This window comes from Solanum stenotomum, chromosome 10 (assembly GCF_019186545.1).
Source record: "Solanum stenotomum isolate F172 chromosome 10, ASM1918654v1, whole genome shotgun sequence".
NCBI classification, from domain to species: domain Eukaryota; kingdom Viridiplantae; phylum Streptophyta; class Magnoliopsida; order Solanales; family Solanaceae; genus Solanum; species Solanum stenotomum.
Window position 1 is genome coordinate 25010431 of NC_064291.1, and position 14076 is coordinate 25024506.

The 14076-nt window shown below is 32.3% G+C and overlaps 1 protein-coding gene across 1 annotated transcript; it reads right to left on the reverse strand.

Moving 5' to 3' along the window:
* Positions 1–1440: 1440 nt before the first annotated feature.
* LOC125842844 (uncharacterized) lies at positions 1441–3188 on the reverse strand. Its single transcript, XM_049522138.1, has 3 exons — positions 2920–3188; positions 1565–1704; positions 1441–1466 (listed from the first exon to the last, which is right to left on the reverse strand). Exons 1-3 carry the CDS (start codon positions 3186–3188, stop codon positions 1441–1443), a joined length of 435 nt encoding a protein of 144 aa, XP_049378095.1.
* Between the last annotated feature and the right edge of the window lie 10888 nt (positions 3189–14076).

Sequence of the window (14076 nt, forward strand, 5' to 3'; positions counted from 1 at the left end):
CAGAAATAAAAACTTGAAAATAAAAGGAAGTACCTTGTAGCACACTTTACTATTCCTCCGGCGAAAGTCCGGTAAACTTACAATACTTGAAAATATTTTACAAGTGGGGAGAGAGGAAGAAAGAAAGAAGGAGAGATGGTTTCTAAGACCTGCCCTCAATTAAAGAAAAACAAACCTATTTATAGAAAAAAGAAAACATCTATGTACAGGATACTGGGCCCCTATCTGGGTCCTGGTGACAGTGTATCTACTGTTGGTGCACAATGTTGCTTCAGTAGCGTGGGCCCGCTACCGACGCTCCTAATCTTTACACTTTTTCCTTTAATTTTGCCAAAAAATCTTCAGCTTTCTTCAGTGCATCCACTGGACTTTTTTCTTCATATTGTTGGGCTTCATGCATATCTTCACTTGTTTCACTACGCATTGATGAATCTGATTTTGCGTAATGACTTATATTTAGAAGAATCTTCTTTTTTACTTCTTCTAGATATCTCATGATCATTTCATTTTGTCCTCCTTCATTATGATTAGAAATTTTTTTAGCCATATGTTTTACGGAGGTTGAGTCATCAGTCATAATTCCTTTATTAGGAATTGATTTATAATCGTGTATGGTTTTCGTAATTAGATCCAACAGTTCTTGTCCATATATGAACTTTGTTTGAGGATCTTTCTTCATCAACTTGTCCCAAAAATTTATTATAATAAGTTCTGTATAGACAAGGGATTTGTTCCTCAGTGAAATCTACTTCCGGAACCCATTTAATCCATGGAACAGAAAATTCTATAAAAAAGTATATATGTTCAATTTGTTGAAAATAACAAATATGTTTTTGATGATATAATTTGTTGATATCTGGGGAAACCTTGACCCATTCTTTTTATAACTTGTGAAATGGTTCGGGCAATATTTTTATTGTTGGCCCGTGGTATGACCACCAGTTTAAAAACCAATTTGGTATAGGATTCACAAATATCTTGGCACATACTTTTATAAACCAAGTATGTTTATGCCTCTCATTGTTATAAGAGAGAACTTTATTAAATGCCTGAATATAATCCCAATAGGTAAAGCTTACCATGACTTTGTTTAGACTGAATTGTCTTTCAGTCATTGAGGAAATACCCCAATCTTCAATATGAATGACGTGTTTTATAATCATTTTAGAGAAGTTATAAACATTCTCACTTGTATTATATCCTGAAAAATGTTGAAATTCAACACCTGTGCTTATCAGCAGAGTCTCATAATATTTCTGAGTTTTGTATGACTCACCCGAGAAATAAAGCCCATTAGCTAAATACCTCTGGAATATCTTCCAAGGTTCTTCTCTTCTTTGTATGTCAGAGTTTTCTAAGAGAAATATCATTTCTCTTTTTTCTACCTTTTCATATGTTTTGATATCATCAACTTCTTCTTTGGCGATTGAAGCAAAAGAATCACCCTGCTTTTGAGTTATAAACACCTGTAGTTTAGCATATAATGGATCACTTTCTGGAATATCTTCCAGATGTATTGATGATGAAGCTTTTTCTTGTGCTCTAGAGTTTAAGTTATATAAACTCATTCCTCCCTTTTGTATAATTGGAGTACTAAATGATGAAGATCCGTATGATGATCTTGATGAACTTGGGGATGATCTTCCCCTTCCGCGAGTATAACTGCCTTTTCCTTTAGCCTTGGTTATCGAAGGAGGATCCATCCTGCAAACATAGCATTTAGTTTTAATCATTCAAGAAGTTATATTTTTAATCATTCAAGAGGTTATAAACTTCATCACAATAAAATCTTTCATAAAGCTCTTGTTCAATCATGTAATTATTGACAATATCAATCATCATTCCGTCTATAATTTTCCATAATATAAGTTCCTTTAAATCTCTAATAAGAGGAACTGCCTTTAAAATCGTAACCAAATCTTTATCAGGAAAGAAGTCAAGAAAACTCATCAGAAGAAAGATATTCCCTTGATAAGAAGTCTGGGAGGGAATTATCACTTCCCTTTTTATAATGAATTTCGAAATCAAAAGGGGCTAATTGTGCCTGCCACCTAGCAAAAATTAACTTAGACGCATCATGTTTAAAATCTTTATCAAACATATACTTGACTGACTGAGCATCAGTTTTTATCAAAATTTTTTGATTATATAAATCATCTTGAAATTTTAAAACGCACTTAACGATAGTTAACATTTCATGAGCTACTGTCGCATATTTTTTCTGAGCATCGCTCCATTTTCCTGAATGAATTCAAATAAGATATTCATTTTTATCATGCGGATTAATTTGTTTCAATATACCTCCATACCCAATATTGGACGCATCCGTCTCTACAATCTTTGGCCAAGCAGGATTAGCAAGGGTCAAACAAGGTAAATATTTAACTCTTTATTTAATAGTCTTTACAAGATCTGTGAGACTATCAGTCCAAGGCTTTTTATGATCTTTTTTTAGCCTGTCATATAATGGAGCTAAATCTCGAGATAAATTCTTGTAGAATGGGGAAATGTAGTTTAAACTTCCCAGAAACCGCTGCAATTGTGTCTTATCTGTAATAATATCAGGGAATTTCGATGCAAATTCAATAGATCGCTGAATAGGAGTCATTTTTCCTTAACAAATCAAATGACCCAAAAATCTAATTTCTGTTTGAAAAAGACTCATTTTAGGTTTAGATATGACCAAACCATTTTGAATAACTATTTTCTTAAAAATGTCTAAATGCTTAATATGCATTTCAAGAGTCTTTGAGTATACCAAAATATCATCAATATAAACTATGATGAAATCCAGATTTTAAATCAAATTTTGAACAGATATTAGCATCATATAATCTGGTTAATAAATCCCTTTTGTTTGGAATAGGATACCTAATCCATTTTAAAAATTTATTTAAAGGTTTATAATTTATAACTAACCTGGGAACACCTCGTTCTTTTTCTGCTGCGTTATTAACATAAAAAGCAGTACACGACCATGGTGATTTGGAAGACTTTATCAATCCCTTCTGTAATAAATTATCAATTTCTTTTTTGCAAAATTCAACCAATTCGGTATTCATCTGACAAGGACATGATTTGGTAGGGATATTTTCCTCAGAGAAATCATTTTCATATGGAAGAGTTACAATATGCTTTTTCCGATTCCAAAAGGCACTAGGATGATCGGCACAAATATCAATAGCCATTTTTTCAGAAATGAGTTTAAGTTTTTCCTGTACTTTAGCAGATTTTAAAGTATCGAATATATTCATACTAAATATCTCAAGCTGTAAATAATCAACATGCTTTTGTTTCATTTCAATTAGAGCATTAATATCTCTAGAAGTAGGTTCGGTGATAAAAGTATAACTAATATCTTGATTTTTTTAAGTAGCAGAAAATCCTTTAGCATTTATATTATTAAAAGGATAAATTGCATTTATAAAAGGAGTTCCTAGAATAATAGGAGGGTATAACTGATTTTTTACTAAGAAAAAGAAGTGAGGAATACAAACTTTATTTTGGCAAATACGAGTATTAGATAATTTATACTTTATATCTAAAGCATGACCAGATGCAGATTTAACCATATGAGTTGTTTTTTCAAAATATTTAGTAGGTACAAGACCTTCTTGAATGCAACTCACATCAGCGCCACTATCAATCATAGCAATGTTAGTTATAGAAAAAACATTGTCAATTAATATAGTACATTTAACATACCATTTATGAGCTGTAACAATTTGCATCATTCCTAAAAACATATTTTGTTTCGGATCAATATTCAAAGTGTTGGCAAGAATATTTTCTTCAGCAGTAGATTCATCAACCTTATTTTTTCCTTTGCTATTAGCAGACTCAATCTGAGTAAGACGATGATCACAAATAATATGATTTTGTTTAAGAAATTTAATTTCTTCCTTCAAATGCTCAATTTCTCCTTTTAAATCATCAAAAGAGGTATCACTAATAACCATGGTTTGTTTAGAAGAGAGTCTATTATGAACTTCAGATAAGTAGTAAGGAGCAGAATAATTAAAATCATCTTTGACCTTTCTATCACTAGGAATACTAGTTGAAGAGCTAGTTTTACTAGCAACCAATTGAATGATCTTTTCACGAAGAGTATTATCGGTAACTTCTTTTAGAAGTTCTATCACATTGTCTGTAGTGATAGTGAACATATTAATTTCTTCAAACTAAGATTGTAGCTTGTATAATTCATCATGTTCGCAGTGACAACTATCACCATGACATTTGCAAGCATCATTCGAATCTTGTTGAACCTTACTAGATGACTCAGGTTGCTCATCTTCTGTTGCATAACTTGCTTCAGAATCATAATCTGATTCGGAACCAGAAGTATATAGAAAACTAAAAATCTTTTCTTAAATATCATCATCAAGTTCTAGAGTCTTAAGCTTTTCTAGCTTACAATTTGGAGCTATATGCCCAAATTTTCTACATTTATAACACTTAATCTTATCAAGGTTTCGCCTGGACCTATTCCTGGTAAATCTATGAGATTTACGATGATCCCTACGCTCATCTCTTTCTTCTCTAGTCCTTCTTCTAGATCTTCTTTTCTTATGATGAGATGTATGATATTCTGATTTAAAAGTTTCTCGGTGGGTGCTTTTTGAAGCATCCGGTAAACCGAATTGAGTACAAAAATCTCCTAATTGAGACTTTTCTCTAAGCTTATCCATCTTAAGCTGTCTTGAGAGTTTTAACTCATTGCACAAATTTATGCCTTCTTCCGTACAAGCCCCAATAAGCTTTCCATAAGTGAAATCACTATAGGGAATAATTCCTTGTGGATTTCTAAGAGTCTTTTTTACTCTTTCTGCAAATAAGGAAGGTAGACCATCAATAAATTTGGCTTTCCAAAATTCAAAACCATTTTCGGGAAGTTCCATTACCCGACTTAAATAAGTGTCTTTATACCATCTAAACTCACCTAAATGTCTACATCGAAGACCATTTAGTAGGGATCTAATGGTTTCATATTGATTGGTAAATCTACCACTAAAATGTTCAAGAATAGTCAAAATAAGTGTATAGACAGCGTCTTCTCTATTTTGAACAAGGGCAAAGCCTAAATTATCAACTCCTTCATTTACTGCCTTAGCATTAATAACTGTTGCTCTCGCATCTGAGGGCATATAATTATCCCACCATCCTCTTAGTTGACTGGTAAATCCTGCAATAATCATCTTGCAAATGGTCTTGTCAGTGTTACTAACACTTTTGCAGATAGTAGCATACATAAGCATCCTATGAACCATAATCGTCAACTGCCTATCAGTTAACCCATCAAGATTCCATTCATAAATCTCACTTCCACTATAAGAAGTGTTAGTTTGATTCCAATCTCTTTCCTCTATTAAAACATCTTGAGGAGTAGGCCTAGGATAGTAATATGTTTGCATGCTAGGTTTTCTAGCATAAGCAGTATTACTATTACCACTATTCTTCTTTGGATACCCATGAAGTTTATTAACTTCCATTTCCATTTGAGTTTTGAAATCAAAAGTGGCTTCCATCTCATCTGCAAAATCTTCGGCGAGACTTATAGGTTTCGACTTGCACCAAATTGAGAAAACTTTTTATCAAGAAGATTTTCAAGGTCGTGCAAAGGTCTAAGAATAAAATCCTGAATCTCAGGAGGCCTTTGAATATGAACGTCAGGCTGTTTTGACGACGAAGCCTGTTTCGAAACTTGTTTCACAGATTTTAGTTTATTATCAATTTGAACAATCAGATTCGACAGACTATCTAATTTTTTGTCTAGAGAACAAATATGTTCACCAATAACTTTAACATATAGACCCAAATAATTATTTTGAGAAATAATACGATTAATTTCATTTATACTTACTGCGACGACTTCATTATCAATAAGTTTATGAAAAGCAGTAAAAGTAATGCCAGTATTATTTGGTAAAATAAACGGAGCTTGAGGAGGATAAATTGATTGAATAATATTACCTGATTCATCTTTGTAAGATCGTTCAAGAATGTTGATGAACAAGGGCAAATAAGTGGTTATAAACCAAGGCACAAAAAACATAATATGATTATGTAATGCACAAGTTTCATAAAACTCTTGAGAAATATTATTTAAATCTTCTTTACTATAAGTGTCAAAAACCCAAGTTTTAAATCGGTTCCATTTTTCATTTAAAAATTTGTTTTGAATATATTTTCTTGCCAGCGAACCTGGACTAAAATCAATTTGATGTTCACTCATCATTAAGTATCATTAAGATTAAAATCCATCTCGGATACAGAAGGAATATCCTTATCAGAAATATCGGATGCTTTATCATTCGTTTGAATAATTTTTAATCGAGGATCAATTTTAATTTTTTGTTTTTCTGCAGAAATAACCGTTGATAAAGTATGTAAAGAAGCAGCGCGATTTCTAGCTGGACTATAACAAGGATCTATCGGAGAAATATGTTGAATAGCTAGTCTTCTATCAGAAGCAAAAGAATGTCTACTATAAGGAACACTGTTTTCATCAAACTGCATACAAATTTTTCCATCGGAATTTTGACTAATATGAGAATATTCAAAATTAGTGACAGCATCGGTCATTTGCTCAGGGGGTATAACAGAATCTAAAATTCAAGTGGTAGGAAAATTAGTTTCTTCCCATTTTATAGGTCTTCTAGTAGTGACCTTAGATCTGGCGAAATTAGTTTCTACTAAAATAGTTTGATCAGATGTATCATATAACTTACATCTAGGATTCAAAGTAGCAAGTAATTTATAATAGATTCTATACGACAAGCAAATTAATTTAGATCCAGGTGCATAGTTATAACCATGCGTTTTAACATTCAAAGTTAAAACATCTAATATATTAGAATCAGTCAAAGATAACTGCAAATTGGGCTGAGCATTAAAATAAACTGGACCATAAGCCACTGTAGATTCTATTGAACCCATCAAGGATTGACGAAAATTTAAGTTTCTCGCATCTCGTAGAGCAGCTAATAAAGTTTTTGGTAAACCTTTAAGAGTTAAAGATTTAAAAGCAATTTGAACCATGCCAATATGCAAAAATTTATATTGAGATTTATATAATTCAATATCACGCTTATTTAATAAACGAATAGTTTGTTCGGACTAATTTAACGCCAAGGATTGTTCAGTTGTTTTAATCAACTGTTTATTAGAAATCTTATCAAACCAACCATAATCATAAATGCTTTTTATATTAACTTTCGAAATAGTCCATTTATTTAACAAATCAAGGTTTTGAGGTATATCTACCTCTTCTAGTCGAGTGCTTTTAATATCTTCTTGATCCATAAAAGAGAGAATATATCTATGCTGAAGATCTTCACATCAATTATATATCTACCATGAAAAGTTCCTAGGCTTTGATACCAACGTTACAGGATCACTGACCTGGCGGTTGTCCGCCCAGTCATAGATCAAGCAAGTCAATATTCTTAGAGGTAGTCCAACTACATAAGAATCGAAATACACAAGAATTTTAACATAATTTCTCAGACTGCATGGTTTTATTATTTTACCCAAGCAAAGGGTCTGTCAAGAATCTAATACATACCTTTATTAAGCCCATGTGTCTGATAGTTCTAACCGGGTATGAGGTGCCCTACTTATCAAACTCAATTTCGGGCTAAAAACCACGGCTCATCAGACGGAGTCATAAAGACAAAGCCAATAAAAGTAGTACTAGATCTGACTGTACCGCAATCTCGGAACCAAGTCGAGAAGCCATATTAAAATTCTTCTATATTTAAATAAAGCTTAGATCCGTTCATGGTCCATATAAAAGAGAAGTTAGTTATCCGGCATAGATATAACACTAAGGGATGATTATTATTATTGTTGTTGTTGTTGTTGTTGTACCGCTTTCTCTTCTCTCCAGCACTCTCAACACCAAATTGATTTTAGTCCAGGTTCACTGGCAAAAAAATAAATTCAAAACGAATTTTCTGATAAAAAATGGAACAGGTTTAAAACTTGGTTCTTTGACACTTATAGTGAAGAAGATTTAAATAATATTTCTCAAGAGTTTTATGAAACTTGTGCTCTGCATAATCATATTATGTTTTTTGTACCCCGGATTATAACCACTTACTTACCTTTATTCATCAATGTTCTTTAACGATCGTATAAAGATGAAACAGGTAATATTATTAAATCTATTTATCCTCCTCAAGCTTCGTTTATTTTACCAAATAATACAGGTATAACTTTCACTGCATTTCAAAACTTTATTGAAAATGAGGTTGCTGCAGTAAGTATAAATGAGATTAATCGAATTATTTCTCAAAATAATTATTTGGGTCTTTATGTTAAAGTTATTGGCGAACATATTTGTTCTCTTGATAATAAGTTAGATAAACTTATTGCTTTGATAACCCAAATTGATGATAAATTAAAAACTGAAAAGACAGTTTCTGAAATAGCATCTACGTCAAAACATCCTGACGTTCCTATTCAAAGGCCTCCTGAGATACAGGATTTCATTCTTAGACCTCTTTATGATCTCGAAAGCCTTCTTGATAAGAAGTTTTCAGAGTTCGGTGCAAGTGCAAAACCCATAATTATTGCTGAAGATTTTGCAGATGAAATGGAAACTACTTTCGATTTTAAAAGGCAAGTGGAGATGGAAGTCAATAAACTTCGTGGGTATCCTAAAAAGAATAGTGGTTATGCTAGAAAACCTAGTATGCAGACTTACTACTATCGTAGGCCCACTCCTCAAGATGTTCTTACAGAAGAAAGAGATTGGAATCAAACTAACACTTCTTACAATGGACGTGAAATTTATGAATGGAATTTGGACGGGTTAACAGATAGGCAGTTAACAATCTTGGTTCATAGAATGCTCATGTATGCTACTATCTGCAAAAATGTTAATAACACTGATAAGACTATTTGCAAGATGATTATTGCAGGTTTTACTAGTCAATTAAGAGGCTGGTGGGACAATTATATGAGTATGGATTCAAAAGCAGCGGTTATAAATGATAAAGCTGCCACTGAAGGAGTTGATAACCTAGGATTTGCCTTACTCAAAAATAGAGAAGACGCGGTGTATACCTTAGTCTTAACCATTCTAGAACATTTTAGTGGTAGATTTACCAATCAGTATGAAACCGTCAGATCTCTACTTAATGGCTTGAGATGTAGACATTTAGGTGAATTTAGATGGTATAAAGATACTTATTTAAGTCGGGTAATGGAACTTCCCAAAAATGGACTAGAATTCTGGAAAGCCAAATTCATAGATGGCTTACCCCCTTTATTTACCGAAAGAGTTAAGAAGACCCTAAGAGATTCTCAAGGGATCATTCCTTATAACAATTATACTTATGGAAAGCTTATTGGAGCTTGTACTCAAGAAGGCATAAATTTGTGCAATGAGGTAAAACTCTCTAGACAGCTTAAAATGGACAAGCTGAGAGAAAAATCTCAATTAGGAGATTTTTGTACACAATTTTGTTTACCAGATGCTTCTAAAGGTACCAAACATGAGACTTCTAAGTTTGAACACCATAGATCTCATCGAAGGAGAAGAAGATCTAGAGAAGAAAGAAAAGAGCGTAAGGCTCATCGTAAATCTCATAGATTTACTAAGAATAGGTCAAAAAGAGATCTTGATAAAATCAAATGCTACAAGTGTGGAAAATTTGGAAATATAGCTCCAAATTGTAAACTGGAAAAGCTTAAAGCTTTAGAACTGGATGAAGATATTCAAGAAAAGGTTTATAGTTTTCTATATACTTCTGGTTCCGAGTCAGACTACGAGGAGTCTGAAGCAAGTTATTCTACAGAGGATGATCAACCCGAGTCTTCTAAAGATCAACAAAACTCAAATGATTCTTGTAAATGTCATGGTGATATCTGTAATTGTGAACATGGTGAGTTTTACAAACTTCAATCTCAGTTCAAAGATATGAACTTACTCACCATAACCGCTGACATTGTCATTGAACTTCTTAAAGAAGTCACTGATAACACTCTTCGTGAAAAAATCATTCAGTTAGCAGCTAGTAAAACTAGCTCTTCTGCTCATAGCATTTCTGATGATAAAAAGGTTAAAGATGATTTTGTTTATTCTGCTCTATATTCTTTGTCTGAAGTTCATAATAGACTTTCATCTAAACAAACTATGGTAGTTCGTGATTCTTCTTTTGATGACTTAAAAGTAGAAATTGAACATTTAAAAGAAGAAATTAAATTTCTTAAACAAAATCATATTATTTGTGATCACCGTCTTACTCAAATTGAGTCTGCTAATAGTGAAGGGAAAACTAAGGTTGATGATAATACTCCAATTGATGATAATACTCTTGCTAAATCAGTAAATATTGATCCTAAACAAAATATGTTTTTAGGAATGGTGCAAGTTGTTACAGCTCATAAATAGTATGTTAAATGTACTATTTTAAGTGATAATTCTTTCTCTATATCTAATATTGCCATGATTGGTAGTGGAGCTGATGTAAGTTGCATTCAAGAAGGATTAGTGCCTACTAAATATTTTGAGAAAACTACTCAAATGGTTAAATCTGCATCTGGACATGCTTTAGATATAAAGTATAAATTATCTAACACTCGTATTTTCCAAAATAAAGTTTGTATTCCTCACTTCTTTTTCTGGGTAAAAAATCAGTTATACCCTCCTATCATTTTAGGAACTCCGTTTATAAATGCTATCTATCCTTTTACCAATATAAATGCTAAAGGGTTTTCAGCCACTTATAAAGAACATGATATTAGTTATACTTTTATCACTGAACCTGTTTCTCGTGAAATTAATACTTTAATTTAAATGAAACAAAAGCATATTAATTATCTACAGCTTGAGATTTTTAGTATGAATAAATTTGATACTTTGAAAACTACTAAAGTACAGGAGAAGATTAAATTAATCTTTGAACCAATGGCCATTGATATTTGTGCTGATCATCCTAGTGCTTTCTGGAATAGAAAAAAGAACATTGTGACTCTTCCGTATGAAAATGATTTCTCTGAAGAAAATATTCCTACGAAATTCCGTCCTTGCCAAATGAATTCCGAATTGGTTGAATTCTGCAAAAAAGAGATTGATAATCTATTACAAAAGGGTTTAATAAAACCCTCCAAGTCACCTTGATCTTGTATTGCTTTTTATGTTAATAATGCAGCAGAGAAAGAACGTGGTGTCCCCAGGTTAGTTATAAATTACAAACCTTTAAACAAATATTTAAAATGGATTAGATATCCTATTCCAAATAAAAGAGATTTACTTTCAAGATTATATGAAGCCAATATATTTTCAAAATTTGATTTAAAATCAGGATATTGGCAGATTCAAATATTTAAAGAACATTCGTATAAAACCACTTTTAATGTCCCGTTTAGACAATACGAATGGAATGTTACGCCATTTGGTTTGAAAAACGCCCCTTCTAAATTTCAAAAAATTATGAATGATATTTTTAATCCTTATTTGGATTTCATTATAGTTTATATTGATGATATTTTAGTTTATTAAAAAACTCTTGAAATGCATATCAAACATTTAGATATTTTCAAGAAAATAGTTATTCAAAATGGTTTGATAATATCTAAACCTTCAATGAATCTTTTTCAAACAGAAGTTAGATTCTTGGGTCATCAAATTTGCCAAGGAAAGATTACTCCTATTCAGTGATCTTTTGAATTCGCGTCAAAATTTCCTGATATAATTACTGATAGAACGCAGTTACAGTGATTTTTGGGAAGTTTAAATTATATTTCTCCCTTCTACAAGAACTTGTCTCGCGATCTAGCTCCGTTATACGACAGACTGAAAAAGGAGCATAAAAAACTGTGGACCGATAGTCTCACAAGTCTTGTTAAAGCAATCAAAGAAAGAGTTAAGTCTTTACCTTGCTTAACCCTTGCCAATCCTGCTTGGCCTAAGATAGTGGAGACGGATGCGTCCAATGTGGGTTATGGTGGAATCCTAAAACAAATTAACCCACATGAAAAGCATGAATACCTTATTTGGTTTCATTCAAGAAAATGGAGCGATGCTGAACGAAAGTACGCAACGGTAGCTCATGAAATGTTAACTATCGTTAAAAGTGTTTTAAAATTTCAGGATGATTTATACAACCAAATTTTTTTGATAAAAACAGATACTCAATTAGTCAAATATATGTTTGACAAAGACTTTAAAAATGATGCGTCAAAATTAATGTTTGCAAGGTGGCAACCACAATTAGCACCTTTTGATTTTGAAATTCTATATAAGAAAGGAAGTGATAACTCCCTCCCAGACTACTTATCAAGAGAATACATTCAAAATGAGTGAATATAGTAGTTTTTCAGAAAGAGATAATGATATTCCCATCTCTATGTTTTTTACTGAAAAAAGATTGAGTACTATTTTAAAGGTTCTTCCTTTCAATTAAGATATTAAGGAACTTATTTGCTGGAAAATTATTGATGGAATGTTGATAGATCTATTCCAATCAATAGAAGAAACAAACACTTATTATGACGCGTATTGGGTTTAAAAATCATTGTTTCATTTGCAGAATGGAACACCCTTGGATGACTAAGGGTAGAGGCAGAGTCAGAGGAAGATCGTCCTCAGTCTCATCAAGATCGTCATACAGATCTTCTTCACCATCCAGCACTCCTATTATACAGAGAGGAGGAATGAGTTTAGTTAAACTAAATTCAAAAACACAAAAGAAAACCTCTTCGACAATACATCTAGAAGATATTCCAGAAAATGATCCGTTATATGCTCGATTACAAGAATATATAACTCAAAAGCAAAGTAATACTTTTGCTTCAATAGCCAAAGAAGATACTATTGATGATATGAAAACCTATGAAAAGGTAGAGAAAAGAGAAATGACATTTCTCTTAGAAAATTCTGACATACAGAGAAGAGAAGAACCCTGGAAGATATTCCGGAGGTACCTACTTAATGGGCTATACTTCCCGGATGATTCATACAAAACTCGGAAGTACTATGAAACTTTGCTGATAAGAACAAGTGTTGAATTTCAACACTTCGCAGGATACAATACAGGTAAGAATGTTTATAACTTCTTGAAAATGATTATTAAACGGATTATTCACATTGAAGATTGGGGTATTTCCTCAATGACTGAAAGACAAGTTAGTCTTAATTCACATATTGGGATTATATCCAGGCTTTCGATAAAGTTCTCTGTTATAACAACGAGTGACATAAACATACTAGGTTCATAAAGGTATGTGGAAAGATATTTGCTAGTCCTATACCTAATTGGTTTTTGAATTGGTGGTCATACCACGGGCCAACAATAAAAATATTTCCCGAACCATTTCTTAAGTTATACAAAGAATGGGTGAAGATTTCCCCAGATCTTAACAGATTATATCATCAAGAGCATATTCCTTATTTACAACAAATTGAACAAATATGTTTCTTTATAGAATTTTCTATTACATGGATCCACAAGTGGGTTCCAGAGGTGGATTTTACCGAAGAACAAATCCCCTGTTTATATCACACTTATTATAATAACCTCTGGGATAAACTAGTGAAGAAAGATCCGCAAACAAAGTCAATATATGGACAAGAACTGTTGGATCAAATTACAACAACTATTAAAGAATGTAAATCGATTCATAATAAAGGAATTGTAACTGATGACTCAACTTCAGTAAAGCATATGGCTCGAAGGATTTCCAATCAAGATGAAGAGGAGCAAAATCATATGATTTTAGATTACCTAGAAGAGGTATAAAAGACTGCTCTTTCAAATTTAAATCATTATACAAAATTAGATTCCTCAATGCATAGTGAGGCTAGTGAAGATATGAACGAAGCTCAACAAATTGAAGAAGAAGAACCAACAGATGCGCTGAAAAGAGCTGAAAAACTTTTGGCAAAGCTAAAGGATAAATCTTAGTGGACAAAAGCACTATCAACAGTGATAACTAACAGTGGATGTACTGTTCAGTGAAGATAAGCACTACCAACAGTGAATGTACTGTTTAGGCCCCACATGGGACCCTTTTTTTACTATTTCTAGATGCCTTTATCTATCTATAAATAAGGGATTTTTTTTT